General features: G+C 45.5%; 1 protein-coding gene across 2 annotated transcripts in view; it reads left to right on the top strand.

Moving 5' to 3' along the window:
* Positions 1-23133, top strand: part of GARNL3 (GTPase activating Rap/RanGAP domain-like 3) — a 177348-nt gene that overhangs the window by 132047 nt on the left and 22168 nt on the right. For both annotated transcript variants that reach the window (XM_011931358.1, XM_011931359.1), the window contains 5 exons: positions 3309-3407; positions 3771-3887; positions 4768-4943; positions 6677-6835; positions 15213-15279. In XM_011931358.1, coding sequence (XP_011786748.1) covers positions 3309-3407; positions 3771-3887; positions 4768-4943; positions 6677-6835; positions 15213-15279 — 618 coding nt within the window. The remainder of the gene's footprint in view (positions 1-3308; positions 3408-3770; positions 3888-4767; positions 4944-6676; positions 6836-15212; positions 15280-23133) is intronic.

Below are 23133 nucleotides of genomic sequence, written 5' to 3'. Positions count from 1 at the left end.
GCAGGCGGATCACCTGAGGTCAGGAGTTTGAGGCCAGCCTGACCAACATGGAGAAACCCTGTCTCTACTGAAAATACAACATTAGCTGGGTGTGGTGGTGCATGCCTGTAATCCCAGCTACTCGGGAGGCTGAGACAGGATAATTGCTTGAACCCGGGAAGCGGAGGTTGCAGTGAGCCGAGATTGCACCATTGCACTCCAGCCTGGGCAACAAGAGTGAAACTCCGTCTCAAAAAAAAAAAGTAATAAAATCCTTAGATCTTACCAAAAGTGAAACAACAACAACAACAAAAGGAATTTTAAAAACAGACTTTAGAGGTTTAGTGCAGTCTGTAGTTTTATTGATGAACAAGCTGAGGCCTAAATAAATGATGTGAGTTAACCAAGATCACACAACTGGTTAGTGGCACATCTGGAACTAGTACCCAGATGTGATTGTTAGTCCAGGACTCTTTCCACTAAACCAGCTACATTATATTAAACTCTACCAATGTCTCCAACACAGATTTCCAAAAATATAGTCCTGGGCAAATAATTATGAAAAATATTGCGATTTAAAGAAGGTTCACTCCTTCCCTTTTGCCCTTTTGGGAAAGAGAGAGCGTGCTTCATAATGACTATTTGTGAGCTTGCCTAAAACCGAAATACTCTATTTGAGTTTCCTCTATTTTTTTAAATGCAAAATCCAAACCAAAATTACCAAGTTCCTTTCTGAAATTTTTATCTTAAGGATCCAAAATTTAATAGAAATGTCAGATATAAGGAGTATTGTGATTTGCCAGGAAATTCTTTCTTCCAAATTTGAAGGAAGTCATCTTCAACAGGATGGTGGGTGTAGCTGTTTATACCCACCACTGGCTTAGATTTATGATTTGAATTAGTTTTTTCATGTCCTTACTGTATGATGATGCTTCTGTTTGTTTTTGCTTAAAAAAAAAAAAAAAACAAGAAGAAGAATCTTCAGGGCCTTCTTTGTATTTCTTGTTATGCTTTTAAGCCGCAATTCTCTTATTTCTTTGTTTACCTTTTTCTTGTCTACATTTAGTCATATTATGAACTGTTGCCATGAGCGAGTCCACCCATTTTGTTTCAGACTGCGTTCCACTCTATCCCATTAGCCTTTGCTTAATTTCATTAGATGTATCCCTTGAGAGTCTACTCCTTTCAAGGTTATTATTAAAAATCAAGATCTTTTGTATCCTAAGTTAGCAAAACCTACTTTGAAAGGAAACTAAATACTGATTAAATATGCTCTCACCATGTGTTTTGGTTTTGCAGTAACAGAAAAGCTGGTTCTAAAAGATTGTTCTTCATAAAGAGATTACAGGAAGGAAAGCATTGTCATCAGTCAGTCGTTAAATCCACCTGTCACTCTGTCAGATCCTTGCCTCCACTTCCTTCTTGTGTTGTACACAAACTTGTTCAGCCATCTGAGAAAGACTGGATGGAGAATAAGTGCTAATTCACTCTGTACATAGCTCGGCAGCTGTACAATGTATACCTCTGTTCCTATGTAAAATGAAGGGCCTCTGTCATTTATTAATTCCTTGGAGTGCTGTTGCTGCTGTGGCCACATCTCTATCCACTGGGATATGGGGCTGCTCCAACATCCCAGTTTATGTTCCAACACTGGTGAAAAGCATGGCTTTGTCCTTGCACAGGCTTGGGCTCCACATGCTGGAGGTGTGACCTCAGACAAGTCATTAACACCAAGCTTCAGGCTCCTCCTTTGTTCAATGGGAATATTATAAGTTCCTACCTAATAGGGTCATCGGGACATTTAAGTTAAACATATGAAACCCTAAGCGTTAGGGTCTGGCATAGAGAAAGCCCTTAGTGTATGTTACCTGTCCTTGCTGTGACTGCTCTTCTCCCACAAATGGAATAATTGTAGTTATTTAGCCGACTATAATGATCGGTATTAGGGTGATCATCCCACGTTTTGAAAAATTAAGTCTGCCCCAATGGAAGTACAAAGACCCTGAGAATTTGTTCCATTTTGTGGAAGCCCAGGGTAGAGGAGACAGAAAAGTGGTTGATGAGCTATTGTAAAATTTGCATTCACCCCAATATTTAAGAGGAACAAGAGACAAGCCCTAGATGTAATACTAAGCTTAGCTTAGTCTGTGCTCTGACAAATCTGAGCCCTCACAGGCCTACAGGAGTGGGAGCTCCTCTCCCTACTCGGGGGACAGTTATTAATCCTGATGGTGAAAGCTCTGCTCCCTCCTGGATACCATCCGGGAAGGGATGAACTCCCAACCACACTTAGATTTCTGGAAAAGAAAGGATCCTCAGAACCCCTTGCTCCTAAATTTTAATTAAACAAACCCAACCCTGCAGCAAAGCATTTGCAGAATAAATGCAGGTGAAGAATGGGCCAGCCACTTCTCCTGCCCCAAATGTCTCCACTATCCCGGACACCTCTGCCTTGCCCTGATTTTGCCATCCATCTCAGAACAGATCCTTCTGCTTTTGGAACTGAATGGAACAGCCTTAGTAATTCTTTCAGCCCCCTGTGTCCTTGGGGCCCCCAGGGGCAAAGTAATTGTTAGCAACTTAGATTCCCAGTAAGTAACCTCAACAACAAATCCTGTGTGGAAGTGCAGTGTCTTGAACCATCCATTTACCGGAGATTTCCCTGAGCATTCCCACTTCAATTCGTTTTTCCTGCTATTTTGGCAATTTAGTTGATACTTCTCTTTATTTATGTTTTTGTCTAAAAAGGAGATTTCCTATTCCTTTGGGAAAAAATACTGAAAATGTATAGGCAAACTACTATTGCCACAAACACAGGACATGTTAGGTTAGAGTGTGTTTGAATTTATCTTAAATCCAAAAGGAAATTTTAATTTTGCTTTCTTGAGATGTATACAATATGACCTAAGATATAATGTAATTTCAAATATTACATAAAAATAAGAAAATACTTGAGAGAAATGGCTGCTCTTTTTTTTTTTAACTTGGTGTTCAGGCCTTTGGTATAACCCTAGTAAAAAATGGTATTGAGAGATGTTGCTTTTTCTTTGGTGAACACAAATAGCGTTCTCATGCTTCTGCCGCTATGCCCCCTATATAGAGTTCGGAATATAGAATTGCCTATGGGAAGAAAGCACCAGTACTTGTTCCTGAGCTAGGAGGAGAATAGTGCTTGAACATATTGTGTAGAGCTTATGAAAGCCCTAGAAGCTGACTTCCTTCCTTGCCTAGAGAGAACTTGGGTTCAAAACTACCCACAGGCACGTTCGGTGGGTTCTGGAAAGCATGGGCTGGGTTGCAGTGATGGGTAACCAGGTTTCCTTTTCCAGATGACCTTCCATCAGTGTCCGTGTTTGACAGAACTCTACCAGTGAAGCAAATGCATGTGCTCGAGACCCTGGACCTTCTGGTTCTCAGAGCAGACAAAGGTGGTATCCCCTGCTGGGTGGCATGCTGTGGAGGAAGGAAAACAGTTGTCTTCTGTGGCCCACACCACAGGTCGCCGGGGTCTGACTGCATAGGCTCTGCCAGCTGTTTCCTTTCCTGATGCCCAGTGCTTGGGATCCCTCAGTGGCCCCTTTGTTCTCTGGGGAGGGAAGCCGTGGCAGGGGGCGGTGGGGAGGAAAGGGATGCATACGTAATTGCTTTATCGGTTAAAAGTGGTGTCGGGTGCCTCCCAAATTCCAGAACATCTCCAGTCCTAGTTTTCCTACACAGTCGGCCCTTGGAGGCCCTTCAGGTCACCTTACTTTTCTATTTAATCTCCTCCTCTGCCCTTTTTATGTCACTAGGAAAAGATGCTCGCCTCTTTGTCTTCAGGCTAAGCGCTCTGCAAAAGGGCCTTGAGGGGAAGCAGACTGGGAAGAGCAGGTCTGACTGCAGAGAAAACAAGTTGGAGAAAACAAAAGGTGACTTGATAGATTGGTAGATTCCATTCATTTTTTTCCCCTCACGCTGCCCAGATTTTGCTGAAAATAAAAATGAGTAGGAATTTGATTTTATTAGTTTGTTTTTTGTTTGGAAACATCACAAAAATAGCATCACTGTTTCCATAAGAAGCTAGACAAACACGTTGAGGACTAGAAGAAATGCTAGGCCTTGCATAGCAGGTTCTAGAGATGCGTTAAACTCTGTTAGTAAATCTGTTACTGAAGAAATGTTTAGACTTTGGTTCCTGGAGCTCTCATTACTTTAATTGATGCCATGTAGTAGGTATGAAGTTAAGTTCACAAACTCTAGAATATAGGAAATAGGACTTCCTTTCCTTTCCTTTTTCCTTTTTCCTTTCCTTTCCTTTCCCTTCGGCAGAGTCTCACTCCCAGGCTGGAGTGCAATGGCACGATCTCAGCTCACTGCAACCTCTGTCTCCTGGGTTCAAGTGATTCTCCTGCCTCAGCCTCCTAAGTAGCTGGGATTACAGGCGCCCACCACCACGCCCGGCTAATTTTTGTATTTTTAGTAGAGATGGGGGGGGGGTTCCACCAAGTTGGCCAGTCTGGTCTCGAACTCCTGACCTCAGGTTATTCGCCCACCTCGGCCTCTCTAAGTGCTGGGATTATAGGTGTGAACCATTGCACCCAGCTGGGAATAGGATTTTCTTAATTTTCCTGTAACTCAACCTAATTTTAATATCTAGTCTCCATTTTGCCTAGTATCAGAAATATTCTTAGTCCATTCACTGAGTTATGCTTAATTTCCAGGATTCCTAGGTATTGCCAAATTATCAAGGCCTAGGGGCTTCCACACCTGCACGTCATGTGTAGGACATCATTTCTTTCTTCTGCCCAGGCTGCCACCTGTATGCTATTAACACTCACCACAGCAGAGAGCTGAGGATTGTGGTCGCAATTCGGAATAAACTACTTCTGATCACAAGAAAACACAACAAGCCAAGCGGGGTCAGCAGCACCTCATTGTTATCTCCCCTGTCTGAGTCACCTGTGGAAGAATTCCAGTACATCAGGGTAGGTTTGCTCTTTAAATCATCTATCTCCCAGCCAAGGTGCCGTGAGGCAGACTCTGTCCTTCCACCCAGGGTTTGTTACCCACTGAGGTTGTTCCACTGTTTAGTAACCAACTAGGGAAACCCTCACCCTGGTGCTCTTGTTTCCCCCAGAAGACTGAAGCTAAAGCTCATTGATTCCAGTGAATATCTATGGGTACTGTTCTAGGTACGAAGGACACAGCGATGACCAAAATAAAGTCTTCTGATGGGGTTTACTTTCCAGTTGACAGTTAACAGAAATAAGCAAGTAAAGCTATGATGGCTGGCAGAAAGAAGTACTAAAATTAAATGTAGAGGAGGGCCAGGGAACAAAGGATAATGGAGCAGGGAGTTGGGAGAGTGTGTTTCAGAAAGAATGTCCCAGGAAGCCCTCTCTGAACAGGTTACCTCTGAGCAGAGATCCAAAAGAAGTATAGGAGTGAGTGATGAGGATATCTAGGGAAAGGATATTCCAGGCAGAGGGAGCAGCCAGGCAAGGGCCCTGAGGTCCTATTGAAGGCACAGTCAAGAGCAGAGGGAACAAGGCAGGCAGATCAGAGAGAACGGGGAAATATGCTCTTGAGCCCTCAGGCCATTGCAAAGACTTTGGCCTTGACTCTGAGTGAGATGGGAAATCATTGGAAGATTTGAAGCAGAGAAGTGGCATGTTTTGAAAAGATTGTGCTGGCTTCTGGGTAGAGGGGAGCTTAGGAGGCCAAGGGTGGAAATAAGAAGGCCTGCAACAACAAGACCAGTGCAGGATCCTGGCAAGAAAGGTTGGTGGCTTTGGTAGCAGGAGAGATGGGAAGAAGCAGTGGGCAATGCTTTCCTGCTTGCCTCAGTCAGCAGGTTTTGCTGGGAGATTGAAGGGGAGCTTGTGAGAGAAACCTCCTCCAGGCTCAAGTTCCCTCCCTGACGTCACCATCTCTTATCTTTTAAAGACTAGGGTACATTAAGGTATGGAACATATCTAACACTGGACACTGAGATGGAGTATTTCTACTGGTGAGCTGAGAAGTTATTTTTTGCCTAGAGTGAAAGCCTTTTGAATTATACCTATGAATTTCTGCTAATGTTCAACTTCAGGGGACAGAGCAGCATGACAGTTAAGTTAAAACACGTTAAAATCTTGCTCTACTTAGGTGTTAGCTTTCTTCATATAGTGATTAGCTATTTTAATGCAGATTTACTTGCAGCATATACATTTATGTAATATGAGCACTGAAATGACATTTCCTGAGTTTATATCTTAGCTCTACCTTGTGTAAACTTTGTGATTGACTTTTAAGGCTCAGCTTCCTCATCTGTAAGACAGAATAGTAGCTGTACCTACCTTATAAGTAGGATTCAATGAGAACAGTGCCTAGCACATGTTAAGTACACAAATAGATTAGTTAGCAATTATTAATACTATTACTGAATCCCAGGACAGGACCAGACGATGTAAGGGATAAAGCAGACCATACTGTAGATTCCATTTTGTTGAATTGTTTCCTGGCCTCGACCCTTTCCAATAGACAGAGGCCTGAGTCTTGAGGACAGGTTATGGGAAGGAGATGTCTGATGTGACCCCTCTGCTCTCTTATCCCTTCTTCCCTGTAGCACAAGGCTCTGCAGGAGCCTGGAGAAGGTGCCGTCTCTGAAAGGAGGGAATGGGCAGTGGGGCTTGGCATGGAGCTGACTGCTCTGTTCTCACCCGTCTCTTGTATCCAGGAGATCTGTCTGTCCGACTCTCCCGTGGTGATGACCTTAGTGGATGGGCCAGCTGAAGAGAGTGACAATCTCATCTGTGTGGCTTATCGACACCAGTTTGATGTGGTGAACGAGAGCACAGGAGAAGCCTTCAGGCTGCACCATGTGGAGGCCAACAGGGTAAGCCAGCAGTTGTGGGGACAAGTGGGAATCGGAAAAGACTAATCATCGTTGTGTCTTCTAACCCTGAGATGCCATGATTTGGATTTCTTTAAAGTTATGTACTATTCATCACATCAGTATTATGTGATTCACTATTTAGACTGAGCTATGTGAAGTTGCCATTTTTATAGGTCAGAATGGTTCTATCTATTATCATGTGACTGTCCCATTTGCCCTGTTTAGTTTTCAGATCTTTCCTTGCCACTCCATCCTTCCGAATAAAAGAGACATGAAGAGGCCAGGCGCAGTGGCTCACGCCTGTAATCCCAGCACTTTGGGAGGCCAAGGCAGGAGGATTGCCTGAGCCCAGGAGTTCGAGACAGGTCTGGGCAACATGGCAAGACCTTGTCTGTATTTAAAATTAAAAAAAAAAAAAAAAACATGAAGAGTCAAAATTTTGACTAAATATAATAACTAAATAAGTGAGAGCATTTGTTAGATGATTTGTCCTGGGAGGGCCCTTGGAGAATAAGCTTGACCTCTGAGGGGCTGCAGACTCTCATTTTGGGGACTGGGTGGCCAGAGTGGGTACAGCACCCTCCCTACCCTCTTAAAAGCCCAGTAGGAAAAGAAGAAGGGGTAGAAACCCATTAGGAGAGAGTGAGCGGGCAGATCTGCCCTAAGAGTCTACACCCCTGGCCTGATGCACAGAGAACAGGGATGTCCTAGTGTGGCACAAAATCTAGGGCCACCCAAAGCTGCACTTATATTCTAGAGGTGACTGTGTGGGGTTTAAACCTTGGCGCCCACTGGACAGTGGTGAACACTCACCACCCTGAGGCCTGGCAGCCTGTCACTGGAGATTGTTCAACACTGACACTGACATTAGCAGATCACAGAGCTCTTCAGCCCATGTATCTCTATGAGGCAGGACAAGGCCCACTATCAGTGAGCCATTGAGGTTTGCGTCATGCAGTGCAAGCCAGTATTCTGGCCTAGGTACTGAGGAAACCACAGAATGGGGATATCAGCTCCAGGGAGACTGTAGTTCCTAGTGAGGGCTTCTGGACCCACAGGCTACCTCCAGTCCTGTTCAGCTAAATCAAAGAGACTGCAGAATTCTTCCACTTATGCTTTACAATTCGTATTAACTGTAAATATGTTCCATATAAATATTCATTAAAATTGCTAATTACTATTTTAGGAAGACTTAAGACCTAATTAGAGCAAGATTTTAAGAAACAGAAAAATCAGAAATAGAAAAATCTAGATGTAATTAGGAGACCTTCTTGTCTTTAGCTGTTATTGATCACAGAGTGGTCTGTCATTTCTGTTATCTATATTGGTGGTGACCAGACTTGTCTGCAATTGGAGTCATCTGAGAAATTTGAAAAGCTGCTACTGCCCGTGTTGCTCCTCTAAGGATTTCCTGGGTCTGGAGTGTGGCATGGGTTTGGGTATGTTTAAATGGTCCCCAGATAATTTTAATATTTAGCCAAGTTGGGAATCCCTGGTATATTTCATTGCTTTGCAGCCCTGGCTGTCATCCCTTGGAGAGCTTTAAAAAGATCAGTGTCTGACCCCAGGCCAAGCCAATTATATCAGAATCTGGAGGTGTATGGTACTTGGGAGCCAATATTGTTTAAGTCTACCCTCAGGTGATACTAATATAGACCTAGAAAGAGTGGGTCCTGAAACTTCCTAATTTAAAGCTGAGAGGAATGTCACCCACTCCCCCCACCCCCCGCACCCCGCACTGCCTGGGCATCCCTGGACCAGCGTGTCTTCCCACCCAGACTTCTGAGGAGCAGGGGCCCTGGTTTGTCCTTTAAAAGTTCTCACCCCCTTGGCCAGGCGCAGTGACTCACACCTGTAATCCCAGCACTTTGGGAGGCTGAGGCGGGCAGATCTCCTGAGGTCAGGAGTTCGAGACCAGCCTGGCCAACATGGTGAAACCCCATCTCTACTAAATATACAAAAATTAGCCAGGCCTGGTGGCACGCACCTGTAATCCCAGCTACTCAGGAAGCTGAGGAAGGAGAATCACTTGAAACCAGGAGTTTCAAGAGCCGAGATTGTGCCACTGCACTCTAGCCTGGTGACAGAGTGAGACTCTGTCTCAAAAAAAAAAAAAAAAAGAAGTTCTCACCCCCTTCTTCCTTCTCAAAACTATGTGAGCAGCCAAACAAAGCAGAAATGCCATGGTGCAGCAGGTCCTTGTTCAATTAGTCCTTTTCCTGACAACTAGTTTCCTAAGACTTAGCCAGCTTTTGGTAGTGGAAAAGTCCTTACCTCATTTCAGAGAAACTTTCTGACAAGTTCTATTTTAAAATAAATCATGCTTAAGTGGCTGAAAATTGTGCAGTTTACTTACTCATCAGGGTAGCTCTAGAGAAAAAATCATTTTATTAAATTTCTTTTATATGATCTTTTTATTATTTACCTGTATTTAATGTCCTATAATTCAGTATAGGATTTCTTTTTCCTATGATTTGTAAAGACCCTGGATAAATTGGGTTAAAAGAACCATTTTCTTTGATGACTTCTGTGTTTTGTTTTTTGGATGGCTGTCAGGAATCACTCTGAAGTTTTCTGTCCTTTCTTCAATGGGCTTTTTTTTTTGAGACGGAGTCTTGCTCTGTCACCCAGGCTGGAGTGCAGTGGCCGGATCTCAGCTCACTGCAAGCTCCGCCTCCCGGGTTTACGCCCTTCTCCTGCCTCAGCCTCCTGAGTGGCTGGGACTACAGGCGCCCGCCACCTTGCCCGGCTAATTTTTTGTATTTTTTAGTAGAGACGGGGTTTCACTGTGTTAGCCAGGATGGTCTCGATCTCCTGACCTCGTGATCTGCCCATCTCGGCCTCCCAAAGTGCTGGGATTACAGGCTTGAGCCACTGCACCCGGCCTCTTCAATGTGCTTTTTAAAAGACAAATATACATTGGGAGGCTGAGACGGGCGGATCATGAGATCAGGAGATCGAGACCATCCTGGCTAACCTGGTGAAACCCCGTCTGTACTAAAAAATACAAAAAACTAGCCGGGCGAGGTGGCGGGCGCCTATAGTCCCAGCTACTCGGGAGGATATACAAAGTTTTTTCCTAAGAGGAAAAAAAAATTATTTTATTTACTGAGACTGAGTCTCGCTCTATCCCCAGGCTGGAGTGCAGTGGTGCGATCTCGGCTCACTGCAACCTCCAACTCCCTGGTTTATGTGGTTCTCCTGCCTCAGCCTCCCAAGTAGCTGGAATTACTGGCATGGCCACCACGCCCAGCTAAGTTTTGTATTTTTAATAGAGACAGGGTTTCACCATGTTGGCCAGGATGGTCTCAATCTCCTGACCTCGTGATCCTCCCGCCTCCACCTCCCAAAGTGCTAGGATTACAGGTGTGAACCACTACACCCGGCCAAGAAAATAAAAATTTTAAGGGAAAAAAAAAAAAAAACCTTTCCTAGTTCCTGGCTCTGAGAGGATCAGCCAGCGTGCACAGCCCTCCTGTGGTAGAATGGCGGCTGCATGGCTCCCAGCAGGCACAGGTGCTTAGTCAGATGAACTCACTCATCTTTCAGGGAGTGTACTGTCTGACTGGGGAGATGAGCCCTAAGAAAATGAAGAAGATAATGAGCTGTATGTTTTCCAATAGCTGGTTAGAAACAGGCCTTGTGGGAACAGGACTAGCTTTTTACCAAGATGTTCCTGCAGCTCAGCACCCAGGGCAGTGGGGACACAGCCCGGGTCATTGGAATTTCATCTCCATTCCGTCTACACTTACTACCTGCCCGCCTCTTCGGGCACCAGTGTTAACTAGGCAGGCCTCGCTTCCTGCTGCCATTCCTCCTCTCTTAGGCAGGACCACTTGATCCCTATTTCAGTCTTCTACCCACCTCGGGTTCTATTACAATCCTAGCTCAAGAGAGGAAATGTTTAAGAAGCACTAAAGCAACATTCTGAAAGTCACTGTCAACTTCACTGTACCAATGGGCCTGCTGTGACCCGCTGCCGCTGCTCTAGCCACCAGCACTGACCTCGTTCCCAAAACCAAGGGCTCCTCTGGGAGGAACTGCATGGTCGTGGGATCTGGGTCCCTGGTTTATGGGAGGACTCAGGTCCTCATCTTGACATCTGCCCAGAATCCAGTGGTTCTCAGCTGGGGGCTGAGCCCAGAAGCACAGGGAGGGCTGAAGGCAGAGCCAGCTAGGGGAGGCACAGTTCCCACTTCACTTGTTGTTACAAGTCTGTGTTTTGAATCTTTACAACCACCATATATTATTTGTTATCATTTTAAAATACCAATAAAATGAACTACTTACTACTTTTTTTTTTTTTTTTAAGAGAGAGAGTGACAGGGTCTAGCTCTGTCCCAGGCTGGAGTGCAGTGGTGCAATCATAGTTCAATTCTCCTTCCTTGGCCTACCAAAGCACTGGAATTACAGGCGTGAGCCACCATGCCCAGCCAGAACTACTTATTTTTAATCAAACTTATGAAATAAAGATTTAATGCCTATGTCCTACGCCAGACCTGTCATATCAGGATCTCTAGGAGCAAGAACCCCGCCAGGCCCCTGTCCCAAGGTGGAGACAGACACCTATTTCAAAGCATAAAATAGGTCTCATTGTAATAAGTGTTAATAAAGGTCTGAATAATAAAGTGCTGTGGCGTGCCTGAGGAGGAAGTGGTTAAGTCCAAGCCTGTTCCTGAATCCTGGCCCTGGGGCTGAAGCCTGCCACCACCTGCCCTGAAGCCCAACTCTCTGAGTATTGCCACGTTTGCCTGCCTGTCAGCACAGCGTTGGAGCCCCTTGGTAGACTTACTTGATGCCAAGTACCCCCCTGATGTCTGTGGTCATTGTGCATAGATCCTGGTCTAAAAGGCTGTCTGAACTTCCTCCATACCTGTCATCACTACTACCCTCCCTCACCCCACCCCAAACACACACACAGGCCTTATCTCTAAACTAAAAGGCTGTCTAGTTCCATCTTTCCCACTGCAGTCAACCCTCCCATAATTATAATAATTGTGGCCACCATTGAATGGCCACCTCTGTGTACCAGGCCCTGGGTCAGAGCATATCATAAGCATTATGTCTTGGAGGGGCTCTTCATTTCTCCTTTTTTTTGAGGCAGAGTTTCACTCTTGTCCCCCAGGCTGGAGTGCAGTGGCGCGATCTCGGCTCACTGCAACCTCCACCTCCCGGGTTCAAGCGATTCTCCTGCCTCAGCCTCCCAAGTAGCTGGGATTATAGGTGCCCACCACCACACCTAGTAGAGACGGGGTTTCGCCATGCTGGCCAGGCTTGTCTCGAACTCCTGACCTCAGGCCCGCCTTGGCCTCCCAAATTACTGGGATTACAGGAGTGAGCCACCACGGCTGGCCCATTTCTCCATTTTTATTGAAAAGGAAACTGAAGTCAGAAAGAAGAAGTCACTTATTTACCCCAGAGCACACAGCTAGTAAGTGGCAGAGGCAGGACTTGGACCCCAGCTGGCTGACTCCAGAGACCTTGTTCCCACAGCTGGTGGGGATGGCAGGTCCAGCCACAAAGCTGGTAGCACTTCGCCCCTCCTGTGGAGAAGCTCCCAGTCTGGCAGAGCAGACACGGTGCAGCACGAAGCCTCTAGATGAGAGAGTGAAGTAAAACTGACATGTACAGGGGCATCTGAGGAGGAAGTGATTCTAAATCAAAGTGGTGGAGCCAGGAAGGCTCCTTTCTGGGGTCAGAGGGTACTCAAGGACTGTCCTTCATGTAATATACCCTTTGGTGCTGGTTCCTTATCTAAATAATGATATCAGCCAACATGAGCATTTACCAAGCTCCAGGCCCTGTGCCAGGTGCTTAGATAAGTTACCTCCTGGAGTCCTCAAGCCAGTAGGCCTAGATATTCTTATTTTCTACCATCTTACAAATGAAGAAACTGAAGGTCTGAGAGGGGAAACAACCCGTGTGAGTGTACACGCCTCTGAAGTGATGGAGCTGGGATTTCATTTACTCCCTTGTCCATCCGATGAGTTTATTCTGTACCTGCCACCCGCCAGACCCTGATCTGGATGCTGAGGGGCCAGCAGTGAGCAGCACAGACAGGCCTTTGCGTCCTGAGCCTTAGATCTCATGGGGAGGGGAGCCACAGGTAACAAACAGACAAGAGAGCACCAGAGGGTGAGGCACGCTCTGCAGAGAGCCTAAAACACAGGGCATGATAGGAGCCATGGGGATTATTTCGGCTGTGACAACCCCTAGCTCTCTCCAGTGCCAGTGCTGGAGCTCTTGGTCACTAGTCCTCACTGTCACTCCCCGCTGAGCTCCTGCAACTTTTGGTTGAGGCATTTGCCCCGTTATACCTTGTTTTGTGTACTTATGTGCTTTTCTGTTTTTTTTCTTAAGGGGTGGAACTTCACCTTATTCTTTTTTGTATCCTAATGGCACCAAGTACAGTGCCAGATAATGACAGATGGGAGAGAACTGGAGGTTCCATTGGAAGGGGCACCCAAGCCCAGGCAGTGGCACTGGCTGAAGATGGCCAGTTGGGGCCTTGGCACCATAATGAGACCATTTAGAGGTGAAGGCTGTGTTCTGGTGACACCAGTGAAGAGGAGGGTCAGCCAGTACAGGGCCAGTGGGAGGAGCACAGTGTGGATAGAAGGGCTGGGAAAGGAGCCAGCGGGAGCCCACAACATGGTGCTTCTGCAAGCAGGTCAGGGCTTAGCCTAGAACAGCAGCAGGGGCACAAAAAAGACACCTGAGAAAGTGTGTGAAGAGGCTGCTGCTGGACTTAGGTTGGAGGTAGCTCTGAGACTTTGAGAGTAGATGTGCTAACAAAAAGCAGGAGGTTTAGAAGGAAAGCTGGTTGTGTGGGAGATAAAAAGTCAATAGCCTTCATTGAGTGCTCATCATGCATGAGGCCCTGTGCTAAAATCTCTGCCTTGGCTCACTGAATTCCCATTACAATCCAGCAAGGTCAGTGTTCTCATTATGCCTGCTTTACAGACAAAGACCTAAGGCCAGAGGCTAAGCCATTTGCCACACACCACAGAGGCAGTAACTGGCCTAGACAGGGCTTGATCTCCCATCTGTCTGCCCAGTCTGTGCCCCTCCAACCCCCCCCCCACCCCCAACCCACTACCTCCTGCTTTTAATGACTTAGATGTGGAATCAGTTGCATCTGAGAACAAACGATATAGTCTAGGGGCTGCGGCCCTGGGGAGAATGTGTGCCTGAGCCCGTGGTTTAGGGTTTTGAGCACAAAGCAAAATTTGGAGCTATGGAAGTGGGGTTTTACTAAGGAGAGAAGAGCCAAGAAATTGAAGAATAATCTGAGGTGGGAGAGAGGGCAGGAGGCAGAAGATGTCACCCATCAGAGGCTGCAGAGAGCAGGATGGAAGATGAGCAGTGGCCAAGGCCTTCGGTTGGGGAGAGGGAGATCTTGGCTGAGCTCAGAGGGTGGTTTTCCTGGAAGCACGGGAGGCCAGGCTCTAAGGGTTGAGAATACAAGTGAGGAAGTGAAAGGAGCAGGAGGCTCTTAGAGGGCTGGAGTTTTGAAAATCAAGAAGGACCAAGGACGCCATCAGGTTGAGTGCCCTCCTCTCAAATGCAGAAACTGAGGCCCAGAGAGAGGAGTTTGCCCCAGACCACAGAACTAGGTGTTCTGATGCCCTTTTCATTGCACCATGCTGCCTCTCTTGACATGAAGAACAGAGAAAGAATAGAAGTGTGAAGACATGCCGTGGCGATTTTAAGTTGCACAGGCTTTATCTGGTGGAGGCAGAAGGATTGCCTCACTGGAGGTACGAGAGCGGTAAGGTTGGAAGAGAACCGGAATCTTAGTTCAGATGATGGCTGTGGTGTGTACCAGCCAAGGGCCTTAAGTGACTTCACCTTGAGCCTCACTTTCATCTTCCGTAAAATAAGTATACCATAATGCCAATAATATTAGGTTGATGCAAAAGTAATTGCAGTTTTTGCCATTATTTCCGACGGCAAAAACTGCAGTTGCTTTTGCATCAGCCTAGTACTTTCTGGGTTAATGTGAGAGTGAAATGAACAACTCATGTGAAAATGCTCTGGGAGCTGGAGCACAACATAAACCTGAGGCATTTCAATAGAGAGAGGAGACATACCAAACACAGAGCTTCTCAACGGCTGTGAAAAGATGATGAGAAAGTCCCAGAGAAGAAAGAATGGAGAGACTTTTCTTTCCTTTTTCTTTTCTTTTCTTTCTCACCTCCATTGTATTATAATCCCAGCCCCCAATGTGCATTGTGGGTGCTGGTGGGGCAGACATGACCCCATGGCACCTGCATCACAGAGGGCCACGGGCCCCGCAATCGCTCACAACTTGAAAAAGTCTTTTCACAGGGTCAGCATCCAGCCTGCCCACTACCGTTGCCCGTTATCATTGCAGGTTAATTTTGTTGCAGCTATTGATGTGTACGAAGATGGAGAAGCTGGTCTGCTGTTGTGTTACAACTGTAAGTTAAGGATGTGCTTTTATTTTTATTTGCTAAAATGGACTGGTTTTTTTTCTGGGCAATTTAAAAAGATTGTCCTTAGATTTACTCAGTGTATCATTCCTGGGTTTGTAATTGCCTTCCAGGAAGGAATGGAAAAATACCTTCTGCACACCAGGCCTCTTGGTGACACAGTGCAAGAACTGGCGCTTGTCGTGCTATTTGCAGGATGCGCCGGTGATGACAGTGGCTTCCAGTTAGGGGGCCCTTACTGTGTGCCAGGTGCTGTGCTCGGTATGCTGTGGTCATCGTCTCACTTGATTCTCACAATGAATGCCCGCAGCAGGCTCGGTTATTATCCCCAGTTTAGAGATGAGACAACTGAGGCCTCGAGAGGTGAACTCGTTCAAGGTCTTGTGGCTACTAAGCAGCAGGGCTAGGGTTTGCATCTGGTGCTGTCTTGACTCCAGCACCCACGATTTTAACTAACCACTGTCACTCTTCTACATTTTGCTGTTTCTCAGGTATTAATGAAATCAGCCTCGACCCAGGGTATCCGGCCTCACTTGGGTTAGTTTGGATTAGGTGGCAGGGTAGGTGTTGGGCAGACCAAAGGTATCAAATAGTATCTTTAAGGATTTTCAGCATTTCAAAAGCTAATATTATAATACATTTTCATAAAAGGGATTTTTTAAGCCTAAAAGAAAAGAAGTAAGCTATTTTCCTGGATAAAGCTGCCCAGTCTAACAAGACATAAAACATGTTTTTCAGCCTAGAATTTTATCAATTTAGAGTGGCGATGCTGGGTCAGATGCTTTGATTAATCTTTGATTAATAAATATAAGAAAGCTAATTATTAGTAGAGAAGGTTGTTTTATAAACATCATCTTTCAAAATTAGAGATTTATGGGGAATAAGTTAGGAGAAGGTGATTGAACCTCTTCAACAATAATTGCTCTTTGGGGACATTTTATGCACAGAGCTGTGCACCCTCCTCAGAACAGCAGGTCTTTAATGACCCATGTGATGAGAAGGGCCCCATTAAGACAGCAGGAACAGGCCACTCTCCCACACCCCATGGGCCAGGCCGCCACTGCTGCTGGTGCTCTGCATCTCCAGATTTATGGGGACAACGAGGAGTTGGGACTGCATGGTAGAAGTCACTTCTGTAAGAAATTCATCTTTTTAAAGTATGCTCTTTTTACTTTATTGAGACATCTATGAGAATAACTTGTGGCAGAAAGTTTTAAAAACTGATGTGGATTTTTTTAATCCTTGAACTGTGTGAAAGGCTGGAAGGGATTTTAGGTGGAAGAGAAGTTAAGAACAGAAAAATAGAGCAGGTTTTTAGAGAGGGAGAATTAATCCCAAACAAAAAGAGGGCATGGAAACAAATGTAGATGCCATGGGCTCTGTGCCAGACTTGTCAGTGCTGACTGGAACAGGCCAGGCTCCTCATTCAGCGGCTGCTGCATCAGCTGTGGTTCCCGCAGCCTCTGGGTCTCACGGAGCCCTTCCTCGGGACTTCCATTTCCCATGGCTTTACTCATCTTCCGGCTTCAGGCTCTTGACTTCGTCTCAGGATGGGATCGGTGTGTGTCTGTTTTCATAGATCCACTACCTCAGAAGTATCTTGACATCTCTGTATCTTTACATCCCAAGGTCAAGGCCCTGGCAATGTCAGAGGTTCCCATAGCCTCAGTCTTCCCCAAACCATGCCACTTCCTCCCATTTCTTTGGGTCAGAAATCTGGCTTTTGTTTTCTATATTTCTTTTCCCCAAGACATTGGGAGGCATCTGGTGAACAACCCCAATAAAACCAGTTGTCTCTCCCCACGGTCATCCAGGTCACTTCTCCAACTCATTTCCTACACACACCGCACATGTGAAATTTGCCTGTTTAGTCTATGTTCTTGACTTGATCACAGACGCCTGTACAATAAAGGCCCTTTTCAACAAAGTGTTGCAGAATGATAATGCTCTCCCCAAAATTTGAAACCGATTTGTATCATTGAAGTTTTTTTCTGTATTAAAAAAGCAAAATTAAAAATAAATATTAAGTGGAGGAATTTTTATCTCAGATATGTTAAAGTTGAAAATATTTTATAATGGAGATTGCAACTTTCAGTTACATGTTATTTGAAAAAATATATTCACATGGTAAACTTTAGGGGGAAAATAGTATAAATAGTTCAATATGCTACTAATGTTGGGTTTTTTTAATAATTAAAACTGTATTTTTATTACCAGAGTCCATCTTTAACTGTTTAAAAAGACAAAGAAAAAAAAACTTGGCTCTGCCCTTAGCACCCAGTAATCATTCACCTTTAATGCAAGTAATTTCAATGCTAAGGGTGAACTCTTTTGTTTACTTATGATACTTTAAAGGTAATCATGCCAGGAAAACTAGAAAAGCTCGCCTAAGTGCCCCTTGTTTTTAATGCGATCATATTTAACCTCACTAAGTCTTCACTACCAGATAAGTAATAGTAAGAATACAAAATCTGCTTCTCACAACTGTTGTGAGGACTAAGCAGGATGATACCTGTAGAGCCCATAACACATTGCCTGATACGACAAGATTTTATTTTTCCACTATTTATTCCGGAATCATCAGAGTATTTATTCAGAACTCAGTTTTTTAACCTTCATAGACTTTCTTCCTTTTTTTTTTTTTTTTTTGAGGTGGAGTTTCAATCTTTTTGCCCAGGCTGGAGTGTAGTGGCATGATCTTGGCTCACTGCAACCTCTGCCTCCCAGGTTCAAGCGATTCTCCTGCCTCAGCCTCCTAAATAACAAAGAGGTGACAGGATCCACAAAGTTGAAGAGGAACATTCTGGCTGCTGTGGGGAATTTGCTGAAGGGGTAGGGGCAGGGAGACCAGGGAGAAGGCGACTGCGTACGTCTGATGAGAGGACAGCAGCAGGACCAGAACTATAGCAGTGGAGATGCTGAGAAGGTCAGGTCCGAAACACATTTCTTTCTTTTTTTTTTTTTTTTTTTCCAGATAGAGTCTAGCTCTGTCGCCCAGGCTGGAGTGCAGTGGCGCAATCTTGGCTCACTGCAACCTCTGCTTCCCGAGTTCAAGCGATTCTCCTGTCTCAGCCTCCTGAATAGCTGGGATTACAGGCACGTGTCACCACACCCGGCCAATTCTTGTATTACAGGCACGTGTCACCACACCCGGCCAATTTTTGTATTTTTAGTTAGAGACGGGATTTCACCATGTTGGTCAGGCTGGTCTCAAACTCCTGACCTCAGGTGATCTACCTGCCTCAGCCTCCCAAAGTGCTGGGATTACAGGTGTGAGCACCCACCCCGAAATACATTTCAAATGTAAGGACCAAGTGCAGTGCTCACACCTGTAATTCCAGCACTTTGAGAGGCCGAGGTGGGCAAATCGTTTGAGGTCAGGAGTTCAAAACCAGCCTAGCCAACAAGGTGAAACCCTGTCTCTACTAAAAATACAAAAATCAGCCAGGAGTGGTGGTGTGCGCCTATAGTCCTAGCTATTGGAGTGTCTGAGGCAGGAGAATCGCTTGAGCCCAGAAGGTGGAGGTTGCTGTGAGCCGAGATTGCACCACTGCACTCCAGCCTGCGTGACAGAGCAAGACTGTCAAAAAAAAAATAAAAAATAAAAAAAACATTTCAAATGTAAGAACCAAGATCTAGTACTCGTCCCTCAAATCTGCTGCTTCCCCTGCCTTCAGCTTCCCAGCAGCAAGCACCGGCCTTCCACGGCAACATGGTATCTTCATGCAGCTTTACTGTTTACACTACTGGTTTTTTATTAAATGGTGTTCAGTTAAAAAAAAAAAAAAAAAGAACCAAGCTAATTTGCTGATGAATCAAATTTGGGATGTGAGAGGAAGACGGAAAAAAAAGGAAGACTGCAATTTGGAGCCTGAGCAGCTGACAGAATGGAGAACACGGCTTCCTGAATGAGGAAAGCTCGGCCAAGAGCAAGTTTGAGGAAAAGCTCAAGAGTTCAGCCTGGACCTATCAATGCCTTCCGGTACCCCTGTGGAGATGCCCAGTGACCTGGATGTGCAAGTCCAAGGCTCTCAAGAAAGAGCTGTGCCTGGAGCTCTTTCATTAGCATATAAATGATGTTTAAAGTCATGAAACTAAAGAAATTACCAAGGGGAAGGGAGAGACAGAGGCACCAGCAAAGTAGACTGAGGAGTGCCCGGAAAGGCAGGAGCCTGCAGGAAGGAGGGCGTCCTCACCTGTGCCCCTGCCAGAGCCGGCAATGCCCGTCTGAGAGGGACCCTTGGACCCAGCAAGGTGGAGGTCATTTGTAAGGCAAGAGCAGGCATCTCTGGAAAGCAGGGGGGACACTTGTTCACAGGGGTTGCGAGGCAGTGGGAGAAGAGAAAGACTGGGAGCACAGATGATTGTTCAGAGACTCACTTTAAGGGAAAAAGAGAGAGGCGTGGTGTAATAGCTACAGGAAGGGCGTTCAAAGGGTCTTTTTGTTTTTCTGAAGTGTGGGATAAATAGTAAGTTTGTAAGGCCATGGGGGAAGCTCCAATAGGGAAGGGAGGACTAGTGGTGCCAGGGAAAGGGGGAGAGTTGCTGGAGCAAGTCCCTGCATCCGTGGAAGCCATCAGGACACAGCGGGAAGAGGGAGGATTGGCCACACCTGACAGCATCAGAGCCACAGGCGGCCGTGGCCGTGGTGCCCAAGGTGTCCTCTCTGGAGCGCTTGTTCTCTCGGGAAGTAAGGGCTCCCTTGACTGTGGTTAGCTTTTTGTCTTAATTCACTGTGTCAGATACACAACTTACTGTAAAACAGTAAGATAACTGTTTTACAAGGCACAGTGGTCACATCAAAGGAGTCCCTAAGCCCCGATGGGCCAGGACATTCCAAAAAGATTTGACATGGTGGGAGAGGTGCTTGTTCCTGGAGCTTCCGATGGCACTGTCACCTCCCCTGTTCCTGCCCCGCAGCACAGGCCTTGATCTGAAGCTCCAGCTTCCACACCTCTCTCTCCCACGGAAGTGGGAGATATCAGGAGTTTAAGAAAAGAACTGTTACACTGTACAGGATTCCATATGACAGGATGCTGTTGAAAGTGTGCTGCCCAGAGAGAAGGGAACAAGGAAGCAGATGGCATGAAAAGAAAAGAAAAGGGGACAGCCCCCTTCAGTGAACTACAAACACCCAGAAGGCCAGACCATGGCCTAGCTCTCTGGCCCGGACCCCAGGACCCAGCTGGCATAGTGCTGGTGTCCATAAACTTTGCTGGACTGAGCCAAACCTGTGCCCTGTGTCAGAGAGTCATATCAGAGGCAGATCTACCCAAGGAGACTTTTCTGTCCCCACCTTTCTGACATTGCTGTCCACTCTCCTTTTCAGACTTTCTTCTCTCCGAGGCTCTGTCCCAACCTCTTGCTTTCTTTCTGCCCCTCTGGCTATCTTGTCTCAGTGCTGTGCCATTCTCAGTCTCTTCTCCAGTCATCCCTTAAACGCTGGCATTCCAGAGGGCCCTGTCCTCGCCTTTCTATCTGGCGTGCTCATTCTTCCCTGCGCGCTTGATCGCCATGTGCTGCCGCTGACTCCCAGCTCTCTCCAGTCCAGTCCCACTGCTGAACTCTGCACCAGTGCATTGCGCTCCTTACTATACAGCCCACTTCAGCAGCTCAAGGGCACCTCAGACTTAGCCTGTCCACCCTGAACTCAAGATCTTTCTTCCTCACATGTGCTCCTGCTCTGATGTGCCCCACCCCAGTGCAAGGGCATCACCCTCCACCCATCAGCCAAGCCAGAGACACAGTTGGCACAATTGACTTCTCCCTTCCTTTACTCCCCATCTCCAAGCTGTCTTCCCACACAGCTCAGATTCATTCCAAATGGCCTGTCTTTTATGGACCAGTCACTCCTCACCTAGTCAGTGTACCACACACGGAATTTCTCGGAATTTGGCTCCGTCTTAGAGCAACCCACCTCTCCCCTCTGCACTGCTGCTGGAGTCAGCTTCCTAAAACCCTAATGTGATCCTCTCACTTTCCCTAGTGAGGACTCCCTTCCCCAAGCCAGCCTCTGCCTCCCCCTGCCTTCCTTCACATAGGAAATTCCTATGTGACTTCCAGAGACTCCTGGAGACAGGGAAAGGTGTGCCCTGATTCTGTGGGAAGCACGGAAGGAGCTGGTGCAGGTTGTGCGCATCACAGTGTTGGGTGACAGTGGGAGCAGCTCACCAGTGTTGTTCTGAGGAAGAGGCTAAAGATTGAGGGATACATTCCCCATCTATTTACCTGCCAGCTGTGCCTTTGTTCAAGGCAAATTTTATGTAGAATATAAAATGCTATTACAGAAAAAGTGTCATAAGACTTTATTCAAGATTTTGAATGTCATAGTTGTTTATTTCATCATAACAAAGATATTTTAAATGTTTTTTAATCAAGTGAGTAACATAATAACATTATATCATTATAATGTGTTATATATTTTGTTATCACATATAATTACATAAACAAATTTGTCAATTGAACAGAATAAAGAATCCAGAAGTAGATTTACATGTATTTGGTAAATTGATTTTTGACAAAGGTACGAAGGCAATTCAATGGCAAAGTAAGAGTCTTTTTTAACAAATGATACCAGAATAATTGGATAGACATATGCAAAAAAAACTTTTTTTTTTTTTTTTTTTTTTGAGACGGAGTTTAGCTCTTGTTGCCCAGGCTGAAGTGCAGTGGTGCGATTTTGGCTCACGGAAACCTCCACTTCCTGGGTCCAAAAGATTCTCCTGCCTCAGCCTCCTGAGTAGCTGGGATTACAGGCGCATGCCACCGTGGCCGGCTAACCAAAAACTTTGATCCATACCTCACATTCATTCATTCATTCATTTTTCTTCAAAGCATTCACTCATTTATTCAGAATATATAAATGAAGTACAATTTGTCAGGTATTATTTTAGAGGAGGAAGACACTATCCTTGCCCATCCCCATCCCAGGATTCTTGACACATAAACAAATTGGTGCAATGTGCTCTGTGCTATAGGAGATGTGTAGGGGAATGTGGGTGTTTGTGGGTCTGGGGATATGAGAAGTGTTTCCTATAGGAGATAATATGTTTTTAGTCTACTATGTATTCTTAATCTGTATTTGTAAAACAATGGTCCACATAATGATACCTGGTTTGTACACACTATTTTTTAGGGACAATAGTAGTTTTTATGCTGGTAAATTAAAATTATGTAAGAACTCTGGGACCCCTTAAGTTTCCCTGGGTCTTACTTGGTGAATTTTAGCTCTACATAGTGCAATATATGTTTACCTGAATGTTGAGACACACTAAGGAACAACACACTTGTTTTTGCACAGACTGGTGGCAACAGCTTTGGAAAGTGTTTATCAAATTAAGAGACAAAAACACAAAATGAAGCAGTTCAAAATTGGCTTTTTATTAGATCTGCTACTTTGCTTCAAACTTTAAACTGTACCCAGATAATGCAAGAAACAGAAGTACCAGTTGCAGAGAACCTTCTGTGTTGATTGCCTTTTGGGAATTTTAACATTTGAATATACTTCCCAGTGTGGAAGCATGGAGTCAGGGCTGGACTCCAGAAGATACAGGGGACTACCTAGCTGTAACCACATTATTATGAAGAACAAAATTACAGCTGAATTAATTTTTGAAGGCTGTCTTTGAGGATATGCATAGAAAGTTGTATGTTACCTAATAGATAATTTGTGAGCCTGATGTCATTCAAAAGCCAGAGAAGAGTAGGCCGGGCGCGGTGGCTCCAGCCTGTAATCCCAGCACTTTGGGAGGCCGAGACTGGCGGATCACGAGGTCAGCAGATCGAGACCATCCTGGCTAACCCGGTGAAACCCCGTCTCTACTAAAAAATACAAAAAACTAG

Source organism: Colobus angolensis, unplaced genomic scaffold (genome assembly GCF_000951035.1).
Source record: "Colobus angolensis palliatus isolate OR3802 unplaced genomic scaffold, Cang.pa_1.0 Scaffold9, whole genome shotgun sequence".
Lineage (NCBI taxonomy): Eukaryota > Metazoa > Chordata > Mammalia > Primates > Cercopithecidae > Colobus > Colobus angolensis.
This window is presented reverse-complemented; position numbering and strand designations above follow the sequence as displayed.